Genomic DNA, 18,872 nt, shown 5'->3' with positions numbered 1-18,872 from the left:
GGACTAAAATGGCACTCAAAAACTGTTAAAACCTTAATAAAAATAATAATAAATATATTCAGAAACCACTGCTTGACCCCATGCTTATAAGAAGCATAAAATTCTGCAGCTGTAGAGACAGCCAAGTATTGAGCACCTGCTAAAGAAAAAATTGATTCCCAAGGAACTAAGGTGGGGACTATGGAGTAATATTTTTTACCATTCATCTTTAATTCTACAGCACCTTAGTCCTTTTTAGTAACTTAGCCAAAACCAGTTTTTTATGACCTAATGGATTTTGGCACACCAAGGCTATATATTGCAAGTTCATATACCTTGCTTGAATAATGCTCTCTATCCACTTAGTCAATGAAACATATTTTGTGAAACTCCCCTGCTCGTTTCACTATCCAGGAGATTCAAGTAAACAAATTACTACTTCCTGTTGAAATAACATTTCCAGTATTTAGATATTCATTGACCTTATCCAATAAGTGCAGGTCCTCCCCATGTCCAATTTATATTTACAATAGTTGGCCTATTGGACTTAAAAATGGCCTGAATTTAGTATCCACCAGCTTCCTCCCCCCTCCCAATATGATCCTGGACAGAATAACCCATCACTAATGAGCATATTACAGTTAAATAGAGAATGAAAGAAATAAAGAACACTCACATTTGAATCTTTTCCAGCAAGTCTGCAAAATTCCACTCTTTCTTTAGGTGCAGGCCAGTGAATCTAAAATAGTAAAATGTGAAATGTCAGTATACCCAAACACATGCATATTGCTATTATTAGAATTTATTGTTCATTTGAAAGACTAAATCAATTAAGTTTTTTGACGTGGGGCGTGGCCAAGATGGCGCTGTGAGCAGACGTGTCTGTGAGAGCTCCGCTGCAATCCGGGACTGTCTCCCTCTAAAAGGCGGCTGAGAGGCACCAAACACCGGCAGAACTCCATACATGTACCGCCGCTCGTCCCGCACATCAAAAGGAAGGGGTAAGAAACTTTAATTCCCCCCTGTGACCGAGGAAACAGCGGCGGCATGTACAGACCGCGTGGGAATCGAGCGGCTCGCTCTAATCAACATGGTCACTCAAAGACTGCAGCCAGAGCAATCCTCCTCCACACAGCCAGGTCTGGCTGAGGTGCTGGCTGCCATAGGTAATTGCCAGGCCTCTCTCCCCACCCTAACTACTAAGGTGGATGCGGTGCAGATAGATGTGGGGCTAATTAGACTTGATATGGACAAAATCCGCTCCAGACTGTCTGATGCTGAGCAGCGCCTGGGGTATGTGGAAGATACTGTGGAGAATCATGGGGCTGATTTGCGCGCCCTCCATACTAAAATCAGAGCCCTGGAATATAAATCTGAGGATGCGGAAAATCGCAACAGGAGAAACAATCTCCATATTGTAGGCCTAGCAGAGGGGTTAGAGGGTCAGCGGCCGACTGAATTTATTGAAGAGCTGCTCCGGAACCTTCTCCCTGAGGCCCAATTTTCGCCATTCTACGCCGTTGAGCGGGCCCATCGGATACCTCCTAAACCGGGCCCTCCTGGAGCACCACCACGCACTTTTATTTTAAAGTTTCTTAATTTCCGTGACAGGGATGAAGTGTTCAGGGCTGCCAGGGTAAAAGGAGAATTGAAGCACCAAAACAGCAGATTGCTTATCTTCCCTGACTATTCTGTGGAGACACAAAAGCTTAGACGCTCCTTTGACCAGGTGAAGGCAGCCATGCGTCTTAAAGGCATTCGATATAGCATACTATTTCCTGCACGGTTTCGGGTTCAGGATGGGGAGACAACCAAGTTCTTTACGTCCCCCAGGGATGCCACTGCTTGGCTGGAGTCATTGCCTCCTAATCGCTGAATGCTGCTGGAGGGATTCATAGCATGACTATTTAATGCTCTGTAGTAATATGCCTCTCAATGCTAGGTGGACTAATGTTGCACCTGTTGTGCCTTTTGCAAAACCTGCCTGCAAGAACTTTAAGTACTGTGCCCCTGGCTGTGCCAGATGAATTATGCCTCTAAGCCTGCCATTTTATGGCTTATTCAGTGGTTTATTCATCCATCCTGTGATTTGGTTCTACATCATATCTTGATGGACTGACTCCCTGGACTAGGCACTGGCGAACTCTAGTGCTCAAGTAAGGTACTGCAAGCTTAATTATCCCATCTTCCACATTTGGAAGTTGTATACTACTGCCTAGATGATTGCTTTCCTTCCGGACATGTTGTTTGGGAGCCTTGTTCATCCTGAAGGTACTGCACCAAATCCAGTGCTCCGCATAACAAGAAGGAAGTAAACACTGACAAGAAATGGAACAGTTTGACAAACCATATTTTTTCTTTTGCTGGAGCTCCATCTCCTATTTTTTAGTGGCGGCGGAGCTTCTCATCGCTCTACGTGGATGTGTTATCCACTAAGTGTCTACACCCACTGGTCCACGCTCCCTGACCTGTGGGTTTTTTGATGTTTTGGGAACAAAGCATTCCTGTGTTGGGATGGGGGATGCGGGGAGGGGGGGGGATGGTTGAAGGGTTGTTTTTGTTTATCAGTTTTTTTCTTTTCAGGTGCTTAAAATTGTCTACTTTGCTATTGAGATCTCATGACATAGTGTTATGCATGGTAATGAATGTGTTGCTGGACTTGGATGCTGCCCTCACGGATTGGCCCATTTTCATATTTTTAATTTACCCAGTATCCAATGGCCGAGTTTAGAGTAGTATCATGGAATGTGCGGGGACTTAATACCGCTGTGAAGCGTTCCCTAGTGTTTTGTTTCCTGCATAGACACAGGCCACAGATCTGTGTTCTTCAGGAAACACATATGCAGAGCAGAAGAACACCTTGCCTTAGAAAAGCCTGGGTTGGCCCAAACTACCACTCCACTTTCTCCACGTATGCCCGTGGGGTCAGCATCCTGGTCCACAAGACTTTGCCGTTTAGACTTCTAGAAGTCAGAACTGACAAGGAGGGGAGATTTGTTATTGTTCATGCTAATGTCTATGATAAAAATGTGGTTTTAGTTGGTGTCTATGTTCCACCACCGGCTACTGGCAGAATCCTTCATGAGATTATGCAAATCGTGGTGCAACTTGACACCGCCTTGGTATATCTCATGGGAGATTTCAATATGGTCCCCTCGGTAGAGTTGGATCGACTGCATGGCTCGGCACGTGACACTCCGGATCTCAGGCAGTGGGCAGACACGTTCGCCCTCACTGACATCTGGAGGCACATTTACCCGCAGTCCAAGGTATTCACCTGCCACTCAGCTACACATAAAATTCTATCGAGAATTTACCTGGCTTATGCTTCTGGCCCTGCACTAAAATTTGTTCAGGATCTATCTGTGCTTCCCAGGGGGATCTCGGATCATGCCCCATTATGTCTGACACTGGCGCTGACTGTGCCTCCAGGAACTCGCCTGTGGCACTTGTCCAGATTTTGGGCCAATGATGAGAGATTACAGGAACCTCTCACGGCCTCCATCTGCAATTTTTGGACGGACAACGCGGGTTCAGCTTCCCCGCCTGTTCTCTGGGATTCTTTTAAAGCTTGGATGCGGGGGGAATACGGGGTCAATATCAATAGATTGAAATGGGAATCCACTCACTCCCTTGAACAGCTTGAGGAGCAGGTGACTAGGTTGGAGTCCGAAAATGTCTCTACTCCTGATGATGAGCGATATAGGGCATGGAAGCGAGCTCTACGAGCTCTATCCACTGAAAGGATGACTCAAACAGACAAAGCATTACTCTATTCAGCACAAAGGTTGTTTGAGCATGGGGGGAAGAATGGGAAGTTACTGGCATGGCTGGCTAAGGGAAGCATACCCTCAACCCCTATAGGTTCCATTAAAGAGGGGTCGGGCCAAATTCTAACAACTCCCAGTAGAATTAATGATCGATTTCGTGACTATTTTCTGGAGGTTTACTCCTCTAGAACAACTGCTTCTGACTCCTCCATATCCTCCTTCCTTGATTCCCTATCCATTCCCGTTTTGTCAGACGAGGCAAGAGAGGGCCTGGAGGCAGATATTACGCTTGAGGAGACCCAGGTAGCCATGGGGCATCTCCGGGGAGGGAAGGCCCCTGGGGCAGATGGGTTACCATCTGAATTTTACTCCAATTTCTCTGAGCTCCTGGCTCCCAAATTGATCTCACTACTCTCTAAATACGCGACATTGGAGACTCTGCCTGATACCATGAACGAGGCAATTATTGTGCTGGTTCCTAAACCCGGTAAGGATCCACTTGAATGTGCATCCTATAGGCCCATATCTTTAATTAATGTGGATGCCAAGATTTTCGCTAAGGTCTTGGCTATCCGTCTATCTCATGTTATTGAAGATCTGATTGGCATTGATCAGACGGGTTTTATGCCGGGTAAGGGAACTGATATCAATATTCGACGCCTATTCCTTAATTTAACATGACAATCCGGGGTCCAGAGTTATTGCCTCTCTCGACGCCGAAAAGGCGTTTGACTCGGTTGAATGGAACTTTTTGTGGGAAACCTTGCGTAGGTTCGGATTTGGACCCAAATTTATCCATGGTGTACAATTACTATACCATACTCCCAGAGCCCGCGTACGTACTAATAATTGTGTCTCGGAACCCTTCAATTTATATCGTGGTACGAGGCAGGGATGTCCACTCTCCCCCAGCCTGTTTGCCCTGGCACTGGAGCCCCTGGCTATTGCTATTAGGGGTGCTTCGGATGTCCGGGGCTTGCGGGTGGGTATGATGGAAGAGCGCCTCTCCCTCTATGCCGACGATGCACTTTTATATTTAAACAATGACGGGCCCTCTCTACAAGAGGACTGTCCCAGGTTAATATAAATTGGACCAAATCTGTTATATTCCCTTTAGACGAAGGCGTTACCTCTGGACCCCAATCTTCCCCGTTGCAAATGGTAAAGGAATTTAAATATCTAGGGATAGTAATCACAAGAAACCCCTCTGAATTCATTGCCAAAAATTGATTGACGCATCAATCTCCTTAAAATGATGATATTACCTACTATCTATTTAGAAACTGCCCGGTTTGGGTTCCTATTGCATTATTTAGGGAGATTGATCGGCTAGTGAGTTTGTTTATTTGGGCCGGGGGAACCCCTAGGCTGGCTCGGTCCACATTGTGGCTACCCGCGGATTTGGGGGGGCTAGCTCTCCCCAATTTTCAAACCTATTTCTGGGCAGCCATGTTAGTAACAGTGCACTGGTGGTATCAGGGCTCAAGATCTAATGCTGCGGTCTGTCTTGAAGCCAACAGTTTGGGCTCCTTGACTGACCTCCGCAACTTCCCTTATAGAGGGCCGGGGGCTTACCCTGAGGTGCCCGGACCCACCCGGGCAACCTGGAGGGTATGGGTGGCTGCTAGATGGAGGTTCCGTAAGCCGGGGCAGTTATCCTCAGCTCATCCATTGTGGGGAAACCCAGCACTACAACACTTCCGTACTATTCCGGATCCTCAAGTCTGGGCTAGATACGGTATTATAACACTAGAGCATATAATGCCTAGAGGAGAACTGCTCTCTTTTCAGGAGTTGATGGCTAAATTTGGGCTACCACAGTGGATGAGATTTCGATATCTTCAGCTTAGACACGCGGCTAGGGCTCAGTTCCCACAACCCCCAATTCTACAAGCCGATCCCATTGAAGAACTTTTGTCCCCTGGCGATCTATTAAAACCTCTATCCTCTCTTTATAATGCGCTGTTGGGAAAGGATTCCCCCAAAATACGAAAGCTGTGGGAAAGATGGCAGGCGGATATCCCACCGTTGGACAAGGAGGGTTGGGACGATTGTCTAGATTACGGCCCTAAATTAGTGATAGCATCTAGGGACAAACTGATACAGGTCAAATTTATACATAGGGTTTACTACACCCCGCAGAGACTCCATCGCATATTCCCTGAGAGAGATCCCATATGTCCTAAATGCAAGATGCAAATTGGTACCTTTTTTCATATGTTCTGGGAGTGCCCTGTCATAGTGACATTTTGGTCTGCGATTTTTGGAGAAATTAACTCCAGGTTGGAGGTATCTCTTCCGGGTCTGCCTGCGCTAGCTATGTTGGGGGTGTTTGATGATGAACAAAGGCCCTATCATCTTAAACTCCTAATCTGCTATCTTCTTTTCTACGCAAAAAAGGAAATCCTTATGAAGTGGATTGACTCTTCCCCTCCGTCGGTTGCGGCCTGGGAAGCACAAATTGAAGCAGCCATCCCCATGTACAGAATGACATATATAAACTGTGGGTGTCCGTGGAAATTTGAAAAAGTTTGGGCTCCGTGGATGGCCTCTTAGGGAAATACACTTCATCCTGTTTCCTAATGTATTTGGTGGGTGGGGGTGGATCTAGTGGACGGAAATTTAGAAGTACTTGGTTACTGGTATTGAAATGTCCTTTTACAATGCCATATTGTTATTTATAGTGAATGGAACATATTGTGGTAAAGCATGTACACCTACTATGCAGAGCTATGTACAGTGTCAATTGGTATTCTGTAATTTTGCCTTCTTTGACAATAAAGCACCTTTGTTTGTTAAAAAAAAAAAAGTTTTTTGACGTTGTTGCTAGGCCTAGTTGCACTCCATAGTTTATACTTGAGCAAGTAGGATGCGGTCTAAAAGGACATGAGCAGTGTCTGATCCATTTTAGGTCATGCAAAACTCTAGCCAGTGACATCAGCTGTGGTATGTGTTTATTATATACATTGCTGCTTTATAACAGTGGTTCTCAGCATGCGGTTGATAATATCCATGTTGTTATACATCATTTTCAGAACAGAATTAAACTTGCAGCTGGTATAAATAAAGACTCATATCCACTTTGAATAAAGTGGAAATCAACTGCTCTCTTGGTCAGCCCAAATGATAGTGCATATTTTTCCACTGATGTATTACACAAAATTTGATAAGCTACTTTAATTTGTAAATAAAAAATTAGCCCAGTCTAGTTTTTATGTCCAGAATTTGTGTGTAAACAGGAAAGGGAAATGTAATGTTCACCTTTGCTTTTAAAAAAAATAACCATAATTAAAGTAGTTCTAAAGGCAGGACATTTCTTACTTTAATGCATTCCCTGCATTTAGGTTAAAATGTTCCCATTATATTGCCCCCTCACCTCCCTAAATACTTAGCCAAGCCCTGTCTTGATCCAACGATGTTCCTGAGTTTTCAGCAGCACTGCTCTCTATTCCTCTCCTTATTGGACTATGTGAGAGCAGCAGGACACATTGGCTCCCGCTGCTGTCAATTAGATCCTTTGAGGAGGGAGCAGGGGGCAGGGCCCATCTGTGCCGTGTGTGTGTCAATAGACACACACAGCCCGCTTGGGAGCAATCAGGTGTGCCCCAAAGGATGTGGTTTCCTATGGTGGCGCACTGAGAAAAGGAAGAGAGCAATAGTGGGGAATCCGAGAACAAGAAGTTTGGGCAGCTCTGTGCAATACCATTGCACAGAGTCACTTTAAGATTAAGATTTTAAGACTAGATTAGAGAGATAAAATGCAACTGAAGCCAAAAAAAAAAATTGTTTTGAATAGAGTGGTTAAGGGGTTAGAACCTCTGTCAGATTTTATTTTACTGTCTGTGGACCAGCTGGGGATTGAAAAATCTAAGAATTTGTATTGTCACCAGAACAGGAATAGAGGGGACATCTTCTAATGTGGACACTTGCAAATGCAAATGCCTAAAGTAGATTTTCCTGACTTTTGAGAATCTACAGTAAAGGAAAATAGAAAAATGAATAGATTACACATGTAAATAAAACTGACAGGGGTTTTAACCATTCCCTTCCCTATCCATTAAAATAATAAAATACTTTTGTTGGATTTAAATATACTTTAGAGTACATGAAGTTGATGCGGCCATTTACATAAATACTAACCAATGTAAACCAAAATGATGCACAGCTATTTTATATTCATCTTTTATTTTATTATCAGTATGTTGGTGTTAGTATCTATCTTTCTGACAAGGTAATTTCACACCTGCATTCCTTAGGTATCATGGCAAAACAAGCATAATGGAAAACTCTGTTTTTTAAAAGCAGTTGATTGATGTCGTTATTTACATTCTATATTGTGCTTTAATCCTTTCATATTGTTTTTATAGTTCTTCTATTGCAACTTTAGGAAAAACATCTGTTTCCTGATTTATCTGTGCCAATGTCATGTTGTGGATCCAACCACATCATTATTAATACTGAGTCAAATTTTTTCATATTTGCACAGAAATATATAGGATTTACTCAAAAACTCATTGTTATTAAAACATAATGTGAATGTGGCATGGAAAGAATGCTATGAAAGAAAATGTAAACAATTGAAGCAATAATCAGGCTCAACAAGACAATATGGCACATCTGCAAATGGCTAGAAAGTCCAATGTCTCTAAAAATATTTTTGAACTGGCTTGTCCTCTTGTAAGGTGCTCAAAAAGGAAGTTGGAATCAGTGTTTACATTATTGTTCCTTTGTACTGATTATAGAAGCCATAATTTTCAGGGTAAGTACAAATGCAGCTGTTTTCTTTGGTATACCTGTGGTGGAGACATTTATTGTCCACTTAGTAGGCAGCCATTTGTGCTACTACACACTGAATTCAGTTTTTGTTTTTTTCTGTAGTGTGCATGCTTTGAATAGAGAAAGATGTTATAGAGGACATACATGGCCTAATAACTGCTAATAAGTGATGCTTGTGTACAGTGCAACATTAATATGATAACAAGCACTTTAGAGTTTTTAAGCATTGTGTAAAATCTCTAAGTGGTCACTTTTCTACAGCACACACAAGTACACAGAATTGTATTATAAGATGTGATTGTGGTGGTTCCCAGTGATGTGGGATTGAGGAGAAGACATGAAGCTGCCACTGCCTATTTTTCTTTCTTTAATGAGCATTAACCGGTATATTGCTGCCTTTACCTATTTATCTGCTATGAACAATGAAATAGGACTACAGGCCTTTTGGAATTATATCACAATTGTATGTCCTTTTGTACGTGCTCTAGTTATCATAATCAGAGATCATGGAATATATATTTATAATCAATATTTGGCTCCAGCTGACTCTAGCCCTAAACTCTATTATTTCATTGTTGATTTTGCTTGGCTTTTATTTTCCTGTATGTGTTCTTTGCCCTCCACTTCTGTCCCTGGTGCATCCTGTCACACACTGATACACAGGGTGCCACTGGGACTTGAAGTGAAGGAAATCTCCATGAAGGGGACATAAACAGCAATAAAAACACAATAGAGATTCTAGCCAACATCATTCAACTAAAAAGGGTTTTATTTATTTATTTATTTTTTTATTTATGTATTGTGATTATCCCACACTTCATGTCCTTGTGAGAGGGAAGTGGGAAGTGATTGTGATTTCCCATTGTGACAGCACGAAAAACTTGACAGATATTCAAACTAGTCTATGTAACTATTGAGTTTTAAAAATGAAGAGTTTAGTAACCCACATCAACTATCAGTTAACAGCAAACATAACAATAAGTTTGAAGAAAATGATTTTGGGGGCTGATTTTGTATCGTGGCAGGTCCATGGATAGTGTACCTCTGTGGCATTCAGGGGCAAAGATAACACTTTAAGCCCATAAGCTAATCCCTTACCTCTGGTGCCCCTACAGTTGTTCCTTGTTTTCTCCCTGGTGCTACTGCACAGGACAATGTTCATTGTTTTTTCCCCAGTGCTGCTGCAAAGGACAATTCTGCATCTCCTTGGATTCCTCTTACCCCTGGATCCCTTGCTCTAGTCCATATGTTAACTCAGATCCTAAAGTTGTGCCCCAGCTGAGCCTCCACTCCTCCAAAGGGACTCCTTGGCCTACAAGGTTGAACATAAACAGCTGTAGCTGTCCCCTACCTAGAAAAGGACCTGTACTCCCAGCCTATGGCTGTGTTGCCCTCAGTTTCTCCTGTGAAAGCAAAAAGACATACACCTTGTTTACTCTGTCCCTTTTGGGTATAACTCTGTCCTTGTGTGTACCACTGAGAGAGAATTGTGGTTATTTGCTCTGTAACTATTATGTATATTTATTGTAACCGCATTAATGTATTGTTTTAGTTCTGCACTTGAACTTTCTGTTTATTTTTTACTTTTTGACTTTTTTAAGAAAAACTACTTCTACTTTTCTGGAGTTAATGCCCTAAAAAATCCCATTAGAGGGTTCTTCTTGCAGATTACACCTTGTTTACTTTTAGCTCCTTTGTCATCAGGCACTCCTTTCGTTGAAGAAGTGTACAATGCTGGGGAAACAACCCTTAGGATGGCCTCCCCCTTTCTTATTTATCCCAGCTCCATTCAGCCCTCTTCTCCTGGAGTGTGAAGAGGTCTGTTGACCTTGGAGGTCTGTGGACCAGATAATCCCTGTCATAATACTTCTACCTCTTCAGGCAACTGGGATAGTTTCCTCACACTGTACATGGGGGATTCTCTCTCCTTAGTTCCTCCATCCTAAGGGTTATAGTTTAGTTACTCCAAACAAATAGTTTCCTCCATATCAGAGGACCTCTCTGGACTGTCAGTAGGCAGAACACCCTAGCTTCCTACTGCAGGTACTCTATTCTGGGGACAGAGTATGTCAGGAGAACTTTAAGGGACATATTCACCTTGCACCTGTTTTGGTGGGTTCTGGTTGATCAGCTTTTCACTGGCTCAGGTTTGGTATTCTCTTCTCCCCTTCCATGTGGAGTCATTCCTGTATGGGATTTTCTGTACTTACCATAAAATCCATCTCTTGAAGCCCATTAAGGGACATAGGTCCTACCCCTCTTTTTTTTTGTTCATGCCCTTATTACTGCTTTTCTACAAAATTAAGGCATGCTGGGTAAAGGTGGTGTTATACTGGGGACAGTTTTTCTGCTTGCCATGTCCAATCCTCCTGTAGGCAATTGATTCAAAGAAATAGTATTTATGGTAAGCACACAAATCCCATTATTTTTTTGAACTTTAGACAAGAGTTAGAGTCATTTATCTACAATGTAAAGCATTTGTATTTCTCAGTGAACATTTCATGATATACAAAATATATAAAGCATAGTACTGATATATTAATACAGAGGCCATAAAGATGTTTTAAGTTTTATGCATTTTAATTATTTATGCCAGAGCTACAATGGAGCTACAATGGAATGTTTTAGATCAAAGCATATTCATGTGTTAGACTGGCCTAGTCAAAGTCCAGACCTAAATCCAATTGGGAATCTGTGGCAATACTTGAAAATTGCCATTCACAGACACTTTCCATCCAATCTGACAGAGCTTGTGCTATTTTGCAAAGAAGAATGGGCAAAAATTTCATTCTCTAGATGTGGAAAGCTGGTAGAGACATACCCAAAAAGACTGCAGCTGTAATTGCAGCAAAAGGTGGTTCTACAAAGTATTGACACAAGGGGGCTGAATACAAATGCATGCCACACTTTTCACTTATTTATTTGTAAAATATTTGGAAAACCATTTATCAATTTCCTTCCACTTTACAATTATGTGCCACATTGTGTTTGTCTATCACATAAAATCCCAATAAAATACATTTACATTTGTTGAAAATTTCAAGGGGTATGAATACTTTTGCAAGGCACTGTAGGTGACTTCTGAAAGCAATTGGTTACACTAGATTTTAGTTAGGCATATCAGAGCAAAGGGGGCTGAATACAAATGCACGTCACACTTTTCAGATAATTATTTGTAAAAAAAAATCGAAAACCATTTATCATTTTCCTTCCACTTCACAATTATGTGCCACTTTGTGTTGGTCTATCACATAAAATCCCAATAAAATACATTTACGTTTTTGGTTGTAACATGACAAAATGTGGAAAATTTCAAGGGGTATAAATACTTTTTCAAGGCACTGTACATGAGTAGTTTATAGGTTAAACTTGCTACAGTCAATGGAGTTGTTTTGTTTTCATTACAGTAATCAGAAATATTTTATGCTTAGTCACTGCCATTTGCAATGCAATAGGGGCCACTTAAGACCCCATTAACTATTTGCATTTTTTTTAATCCAGGGAATGTGTTAATTGCTTTTGCTTTAATTTTGTTCCTTTTCTAAAGTTTTATAGGTACAGTTCAAGCCAGCATTAAACATTTACTATAACACACAGCCAAAGTTAACATACCATCACATTAGTTAAAATTTTTGTTTTAAAAATATTTGTTCAGGTCCTTGGCTATTTGTGTTTGGCAATATTTTTTTTAATAGTTTCAAAATGTTATTTAAACAGGTCAGCCCCTCTGTATCTGATTTTTGGGGGTCAGAAGTGTCTCTTTATATATGTCTGATTTGCCAAGGGCTTTAAGGATATAAAACTTCTATTTTTGTTTAATTTGGGTTTTTCCTTTAGAAGAATTTCTTCCTGTGTACATTCATTATCTATGGATGTTATTGAATGAAAATGTTCTTTGTGGGCTGCAATTTTACTATATATTGGCAGGTTCCCTCTGTTAATGTGCACAGATGGATTGACATATAACACATAAAGCTGTTAGCTGTGTAGCATTTTTACAATGACAATTAAAAAACTTAGCTGTAGCAAAATAATTAGCAGTAAAACTTAATTGGCAGCTTGTATCAGAACACATTGAAATAACAAACAAGTGGTATATTCAATAGTAATCACTGTTAAATGAGTTCAATTAAATTACATACAGTTTTAGTAATGTGATCTAGAAAATAAGTTGCTGCCACAGACCACACACTGGTCAAATGAAGAGAACCTACAGTATATAATAAGGCATAAAAAATAGTGCCATAAGTAAAACAAAAATATATATAGATTTTTAAAATATTTAAACTACCGTAATTCAGAAACATATTAAGAATAATAGCGTCCATGAATTAAACATAACAGAAACATACATCTAATTCTTTCAATTTACATTATGTGTTTAGCTACTTAGTAATCTAATTACAGCAGAATCCACTTATGGTCACCTAAGCAAAGTCATATGCCCTGTACACACGGTCGGATTTTCCAATGGAAAATGTGTGATAGGATCTTGTTGTCGGAAATTCCGACCGTGTGTGGGCTCCATCACACATTTTCCATCGGAATTTCCGACACAGTTTGAGAGCTTGCTATAAAATTTTCCAACAACAAAATTGTCAGAAATTCCGATCGTGTGTACACAAATCCGACGCACAAAGTGCCACGCATGCTCATAATAAATTAAGAGATAAATTAAGAGACGAAAGCTATTGGCTACTGCCCCGTTTATAGTCCCGATGTACGTGTTTTACGTCACCGCGTTAAGAACGATCGGATTTTCCAACAACTTTGTGTGACCGTGTGTATGCAAGACAAGTTTGAGCCAACATCCGTCGGAAAAAATCCATGGATTTTGTTGTCGGAATGTCCGATTAAGGTCCGACCGTGTGTAAAGGGCAATAGACTGGCTGGCTCTCTAAGGATAACAGGCAAACAATTGTGCCCATCTTCCACTGAACTGCTAGAGCTCTGGGACCAACCGAGATCTTCTTGTTTAAATTGGGTAATGTATGAATGTGGTGTATGCACAATAACAGTCAAATTACCTTTTTCTCTATAGTAAAATGGAAGACTATGACCAATTAAGTAGATATTTCCCAACTAGTGGAAAAATACACATATGTCAAAAGTAAAAATATTTTATCATTTTAGATCATTCAAGAGATGTGACCTCAGAAAAAAAAAATACAGAAGGTACAGTTTTCTGGTAAAAGAAATTCCTTTTTACTAGCTTTTCTTTTTTTGCATGTGCAATATAGTGTACACTTCGATATCTGTAAGATGCAAAAGAGACTTGTGGCAGGGCGGTGCAACACCATCACACATGTACTGGATCACTGCCTCATGACTGAACAAGTCTGACATCAGCAGCAGAAAAAAGCCTCTGCCAAGATAGCACTAATTTCTGAAGATTGATAAGGGAGAGCATTGATTTTTAGTAGGGCAAACCCAGACATAAATCTGCCATAATGCTGTGCACATTTGTAAAAACTGCCACTGCTCCCCATGCTCCCGTTTTGTTTAAATACTTGATTTCTGGATATCACTTCCAAAGACTAGGTAGTGTATGGAATCCATTATGCTATTTTTTCTGTATGCAGCTTAAACTGGTTTCAGCTCTGTACAAATGTGATTTACTGTTTGCTTAATAAATAGTTTAGATTTTTTTTTTTACTGTGCGTCAGAGTCCTTCAGCTAATGCTTGATGTCCATTAAAGATAATTCTTCTTTGTTGTAAAACTCTATTTATAATGAAAAATGGTCTAGGGAGTTTAGAAATATGACATTATCTCATCTACCAGCACTGGCTTCTGTGCAATATTGCAGGTTTACGTTGCCAAATGCATATTACCTTTTACTTTGTATACATGGATCTGAAAACTAAGCTAAAAAAATACACCATTTTAACTTTCTTACTATGGTAAGGACTTTAAAAAGCATTTCTTCTTAAGATGTAATATTTTTCAGATTCAAATATAAGCCTGTTTATGTAGTTTCACTCAATATAGCTTTATATTAGCTTTTAGCTTTGTATAGTTACAGTATACTTTTAGGTGGATTTACTGTCCCAACGAGAGAATCATAAAATTGTAGCTAGCATGTCAAAACAAAAGGACTTATTTTATTGGAATTATTCAGTAGTGCATTGCCAAGAGCAATAAGAATATGTAAAGTGCTATGCAAACTATAGAAACCAATTAGATTTCACATTTCTGCTGAAGGTCATTTAAGAGATGGTTGTTGATTAGTTGCTAGGGTTACTGTATTTTGTATATCTCAGATTGAGTATCATAAAAGATCAAGTGAGTCTTCCGCTTTCAAGGATAAAGCTGTCTTAGACATTAAATGATTCTCACTGAATTTGGACAACATGAACCAGCTCACAACTAATCCTGGTGTGATGTCATCAGATTGCAGCCCTGTCTTCGAGTTTACTTTATGGTGATGAGCAGGGCAGCTCCCTGAGGCTGGCACCTGATACATCACAGATTGGAGGATCACAGCGGGGCTTCGGACAGAACTCATAAGTGCAATTTGCAATTACAAGAGTTCAGCGCATGTGGTCAAAGGTCCTGAGTGGAGGTGGAAGCCACCGACAACAGGGGAGGGATCCCAGCCCCACCTGGCATAGCTGAGCAAGACTCAGATGAAGCAGACCCCTTAACTATAGGGGTACAATGTTCCATATTGCAGGTGCTGATTTCCTCAGAGGATACCAAGTAGACACCCTACAGAACCATTAGGAGAGCATGGGCTGGGATCTTCTGTAGCAGCCAGACTGCCCTTCTGTGTCTATGTGCAGACATGTTGCACCCCTCTATAAGTAATGCAACTAGGCCCAAAGTGAGAGGCAAGGTATCATGTATTCACAAACCCAGGCAGCTGGTGCTGATGAGTATCACATGGTTGGAACTGACCATATCACTGTAGGTAGACAGTAGGAACAAACTGGTTTATGGAGTTTCATGCGGTGCTTGAATGCAGAAGCATTAGCAGGACAATGCTTTATCTGTGCTGAGCACCAAAAGAGAGAGCACAGAGTGTGCATGACAATCCACACAGCAGATGGCATAAGTGATCAATGCCTTTGCGCTAACCCTTGCTGTGGTAAAACTGGCAGTGGTGGGACATTTATTTGAAAGGTGCCCAACTATTAAAATAGTGAGGTAGCTTTTGGTGTTGAACAGTCTTATTCACAAAGTGGGTGTTCAGAAACAGGGTCATTCTCTCTAATGGCTTTGGACAAAGAATGCGCTCTGCAGCTAACTTTTACAGTACACTCAGCTTTTGAATGTACCATAATGCAGAGCATAGTGCCTGAAGGTCGTATTCCAGGCTAGCCTCACGTGTCCAATCCAGCAGGGTCCAGGCTGAGGAAATTTAAATCCAGATAGTTTCTTTGTATGCAATGCAGCAGGGAATTATGTTTGAAGTCAATGGTAGAGGAAATTCACAAACAAAACACAACTGAAGAAGGCTAGCAAATTCTAGCAAAAAACAGGCACACTGGGTAAAGGCAGTGTTATTCTGGGTTCTGGCTTTCAATTTTTCTATTTTCAGGTGTCCAGAACATGACTGTATCTGAATTCCTGTCTCCCTCAATACTCAAAATATACAAAAATCTATGCATTCTTTCTCTGAAAACATTTTTCAAATTGCGTTATTAAGGAATTTATTTGTGAGATGTAAGAATGCTCATAGAATTTACTGGAAGGTCAGACATGCAGAGACTGTCTATTTACCTTATTCAGATCAAATGGGTTATCACGTTGCTTATTGTACAGGAAGGGGAAATACCAGGTAGACATCCTTGTTTCCAGCCGAATCCTTGGAAAGCTTAGATGTTGCAATTAATCTTGCCAATAACGTATTCCATGAAAAACAGCTGCCAAATATATCAATTCTGCTGTAGACTATGAGCTTTCTTTCTGTCTGTATGCTCTTCTGGGCAATGCTGAGAAGCATATGCAACAAGCATCCTATATAAAAGTAGCTTTACCCAAATAATGAAACAGCACAAATTTAAACTGGAAAAAGCAAGGCCACAGCTGTATTAATGAATTCCATTAACATAAGCTGTATAGTTACATAGTTACATATAGTTACATAGTAGGTGAGGTTGAAAAAAGACATAAGTCCATCAAGTTCAACCTATGTGCGTGATTATATGTCAGTATTACATTGTATATCCCTGTATGTTGCGGTCGTTCAGGTGCTTATCTAATAGTTTTTTCAAACTATTGATGCCCCCCCGCTGAAACCACCACCTGTGGAAGGGCATTCCACATCCTTGCTGCTCTTGCAGTAAAGAACCCTCTACGCAGTTTAAGATTAAACCTCTTTTCTTCTAATTTTAATGAGTGGCCACATGTCTTATTAAACACCCTTCCGCAAAAAAGTTTTATCCCTATTGTGGGGTCACCAGTATGGTATTTGTAAATTGGAATCATATCCCCTCTCAAGCATCTCTTCTCCAGAGAGAATAAGTTCAGTGCTCGCAACATTTCTTCATAACTAATATAAACACTGACGATATAAAATACTATGCCTCTGCACCTAACAATCTCACAAAAACCTAATTGCCAGTCAATATATCATGAGTACTGGATAGGTATTTACCTTCCACAACAACCCACTGATGGGCATAGAGTTGAAATAACAGCACAAACACTGACCTGGTAACAAACAAATAAAGTTGTGCCAATCAAATAAAATAAGAGCAGGTGGACAGGGAAGTTTTTGGTTGGCACAAGTCAGTACCTGTACCCTAGCACTAAATGAAATAGACTCCCATGTCCAGCCCCATGTCACACAACCTGAAAAGGCTAATTTTAACCTAAACATCCTGTAGGTGCAAAATCTGTACAACCATTATAGTGCCCTACCAGCAGTCAAGGCTCCCTTTTACTAGTGCCCATAAAGATGCCATTCCAAGTGTTTTGTGTGTGCAGTTGTATAGTCCTCAATGTACACAGCAGGGCAACAAATAATATTTACACAATATAAATATAGATAAAAAAGAAAACATGTGCATAAAAATGTATAAGACAGCTATATGTAAAACTGCACACATGCTTCTACAACTGTAAAATGTTGAGATAATGGGCACAAGCCCCTTTTTATTACTAATGAATTAAAGACAAGAACAAAAATGTTATTTCTGCTACTGTAAAGAACACCACCTATTCAATTAGTTTGTAATGTATACATATTAAAATAGTCCTGTCATGTTATATTATGGTGTCAAAAGCCACACTGTCAAAAGGTGAAATAATCCAGAAACATACTGTATTCCTGATGGGTTTCACATTTCACATAAGATGAAACACATACAGTGTTTTAAGCAATGTGCCAAATTTAACAGAAAAAACGTATACTATACTTAATGCCATCACAACATTATAAATAGTTAAACCAAATGGGATTCAAAGATTTTGACAGCTACTTGATAGTTCTCATTTCATATGAAGGCTCTGAAGCATGATTATGATATACAGTCTTTAGACAAAGGAATCAATCTAATCAGTATATAGTTTCATTTATGATGTAAATTCTATTGAGAACTCTTTCATGATGACTGCATGGAACCCTTAAAACAGTCATTTTTTTAATATGATTTTCCACTAGGATCCCATAGATTTTTCATCAATCTGCATCTAAATAATTAGTCACTATTTTATAATAGACTACATTAAAATGATTTTAGATTTCTAAAGAATACTAAATAAGAACATACATGTTAGAAACCCTGATAGCAAATCTTTCACTCATCTTCTGGGGAGGACTTAAACATTTGGTCTGCTAGTTATAGTAAATGCCAAATTGGGTATGTTCCTGTATGGTTTGATCCAAATCATTTAAATGACCCCACCACAGTAGCAAAATCTTACTATTGCCATGGCCATGAAAGACACATTTTTTTCTGTCTTTGGCAGAGGTTGTATAAACAGGAAGTACCAGAGGTAAACAGAAGCTTAACCTCTGTCATGGCAATTGGTGTGGTGGATATAGTGGAAATCCTTAAAGCGCGCATATATCACTGGATGTTTTTTTTTGTTGCTTCCTGCAAGGTAAAGTCATAATGTGCTCGTATGCATCGCATACGAGCACATTATATGAAACCTTAAAACAAAGCTGTTCCAGCTCCGCACTGTCAGTGCTGCAGCCACTTCCATTTTTCCTGTCTTGCTTCTGGGTTTGCAGGCTCCATCTCTGTGACTGGCCGAATTCGCAATGACATCACTCCCACCAGTGGCGGCCCATCCATAGGGGGTGCCTGGGTGCCCCCCCTCCCCACCCCCCCCCCCCACCTCCAGGCAGCCACAAAGAAAAAAAATTTAAAAAAAAAAAAAAAAATTTTAACAC

At 40.4% G+C, this 18,872-nt stretch overlaps 1 protein-coding gene across 3 annotated transcripts in view; it reads right to left on the bottom strand.

The window, feature by feature from the left end:
• Positions 1–18,872, bottom strand: part of SEMA3D (semaphorin 3D) — a 352,301-nt gene that overhangs the window by 193,317 nt on the left and 140,112 nt on the right. For all 3 annotated transcript variants that reach the window (XM_073619546.1, XM_073619544.1, XM_073619545.1), the window contains exon 4: positions 656–718. In XM_073619546.1, the coding sequence (XP_073475647.1) occupies positions 656–718 (63 nt within the window). The remainder of the gene's footprint in view (positions 1–655; positions 719–18,872) is intronic.

The sequence above is a fragment of the Aquarana catesbeiana genome, linkage group LG03 (assembly GCF_042186555.1).
Source record: "Aquarana catesbeiana isolate 2022-GZ linkage group LG03, ASM4218655v1, whole genome shotgun sequence".
NCBI lineage: Eukaryota > Metazoa > Chordata > Amphibia > Anura > Ranidae > Aquarana > Aquarana catesbeiana.
The sequence above is the reverse complement of the archived record's forward strand: the minus strand, read 5'-3'. Positions and strand labels throughout refer to the sequence as shown.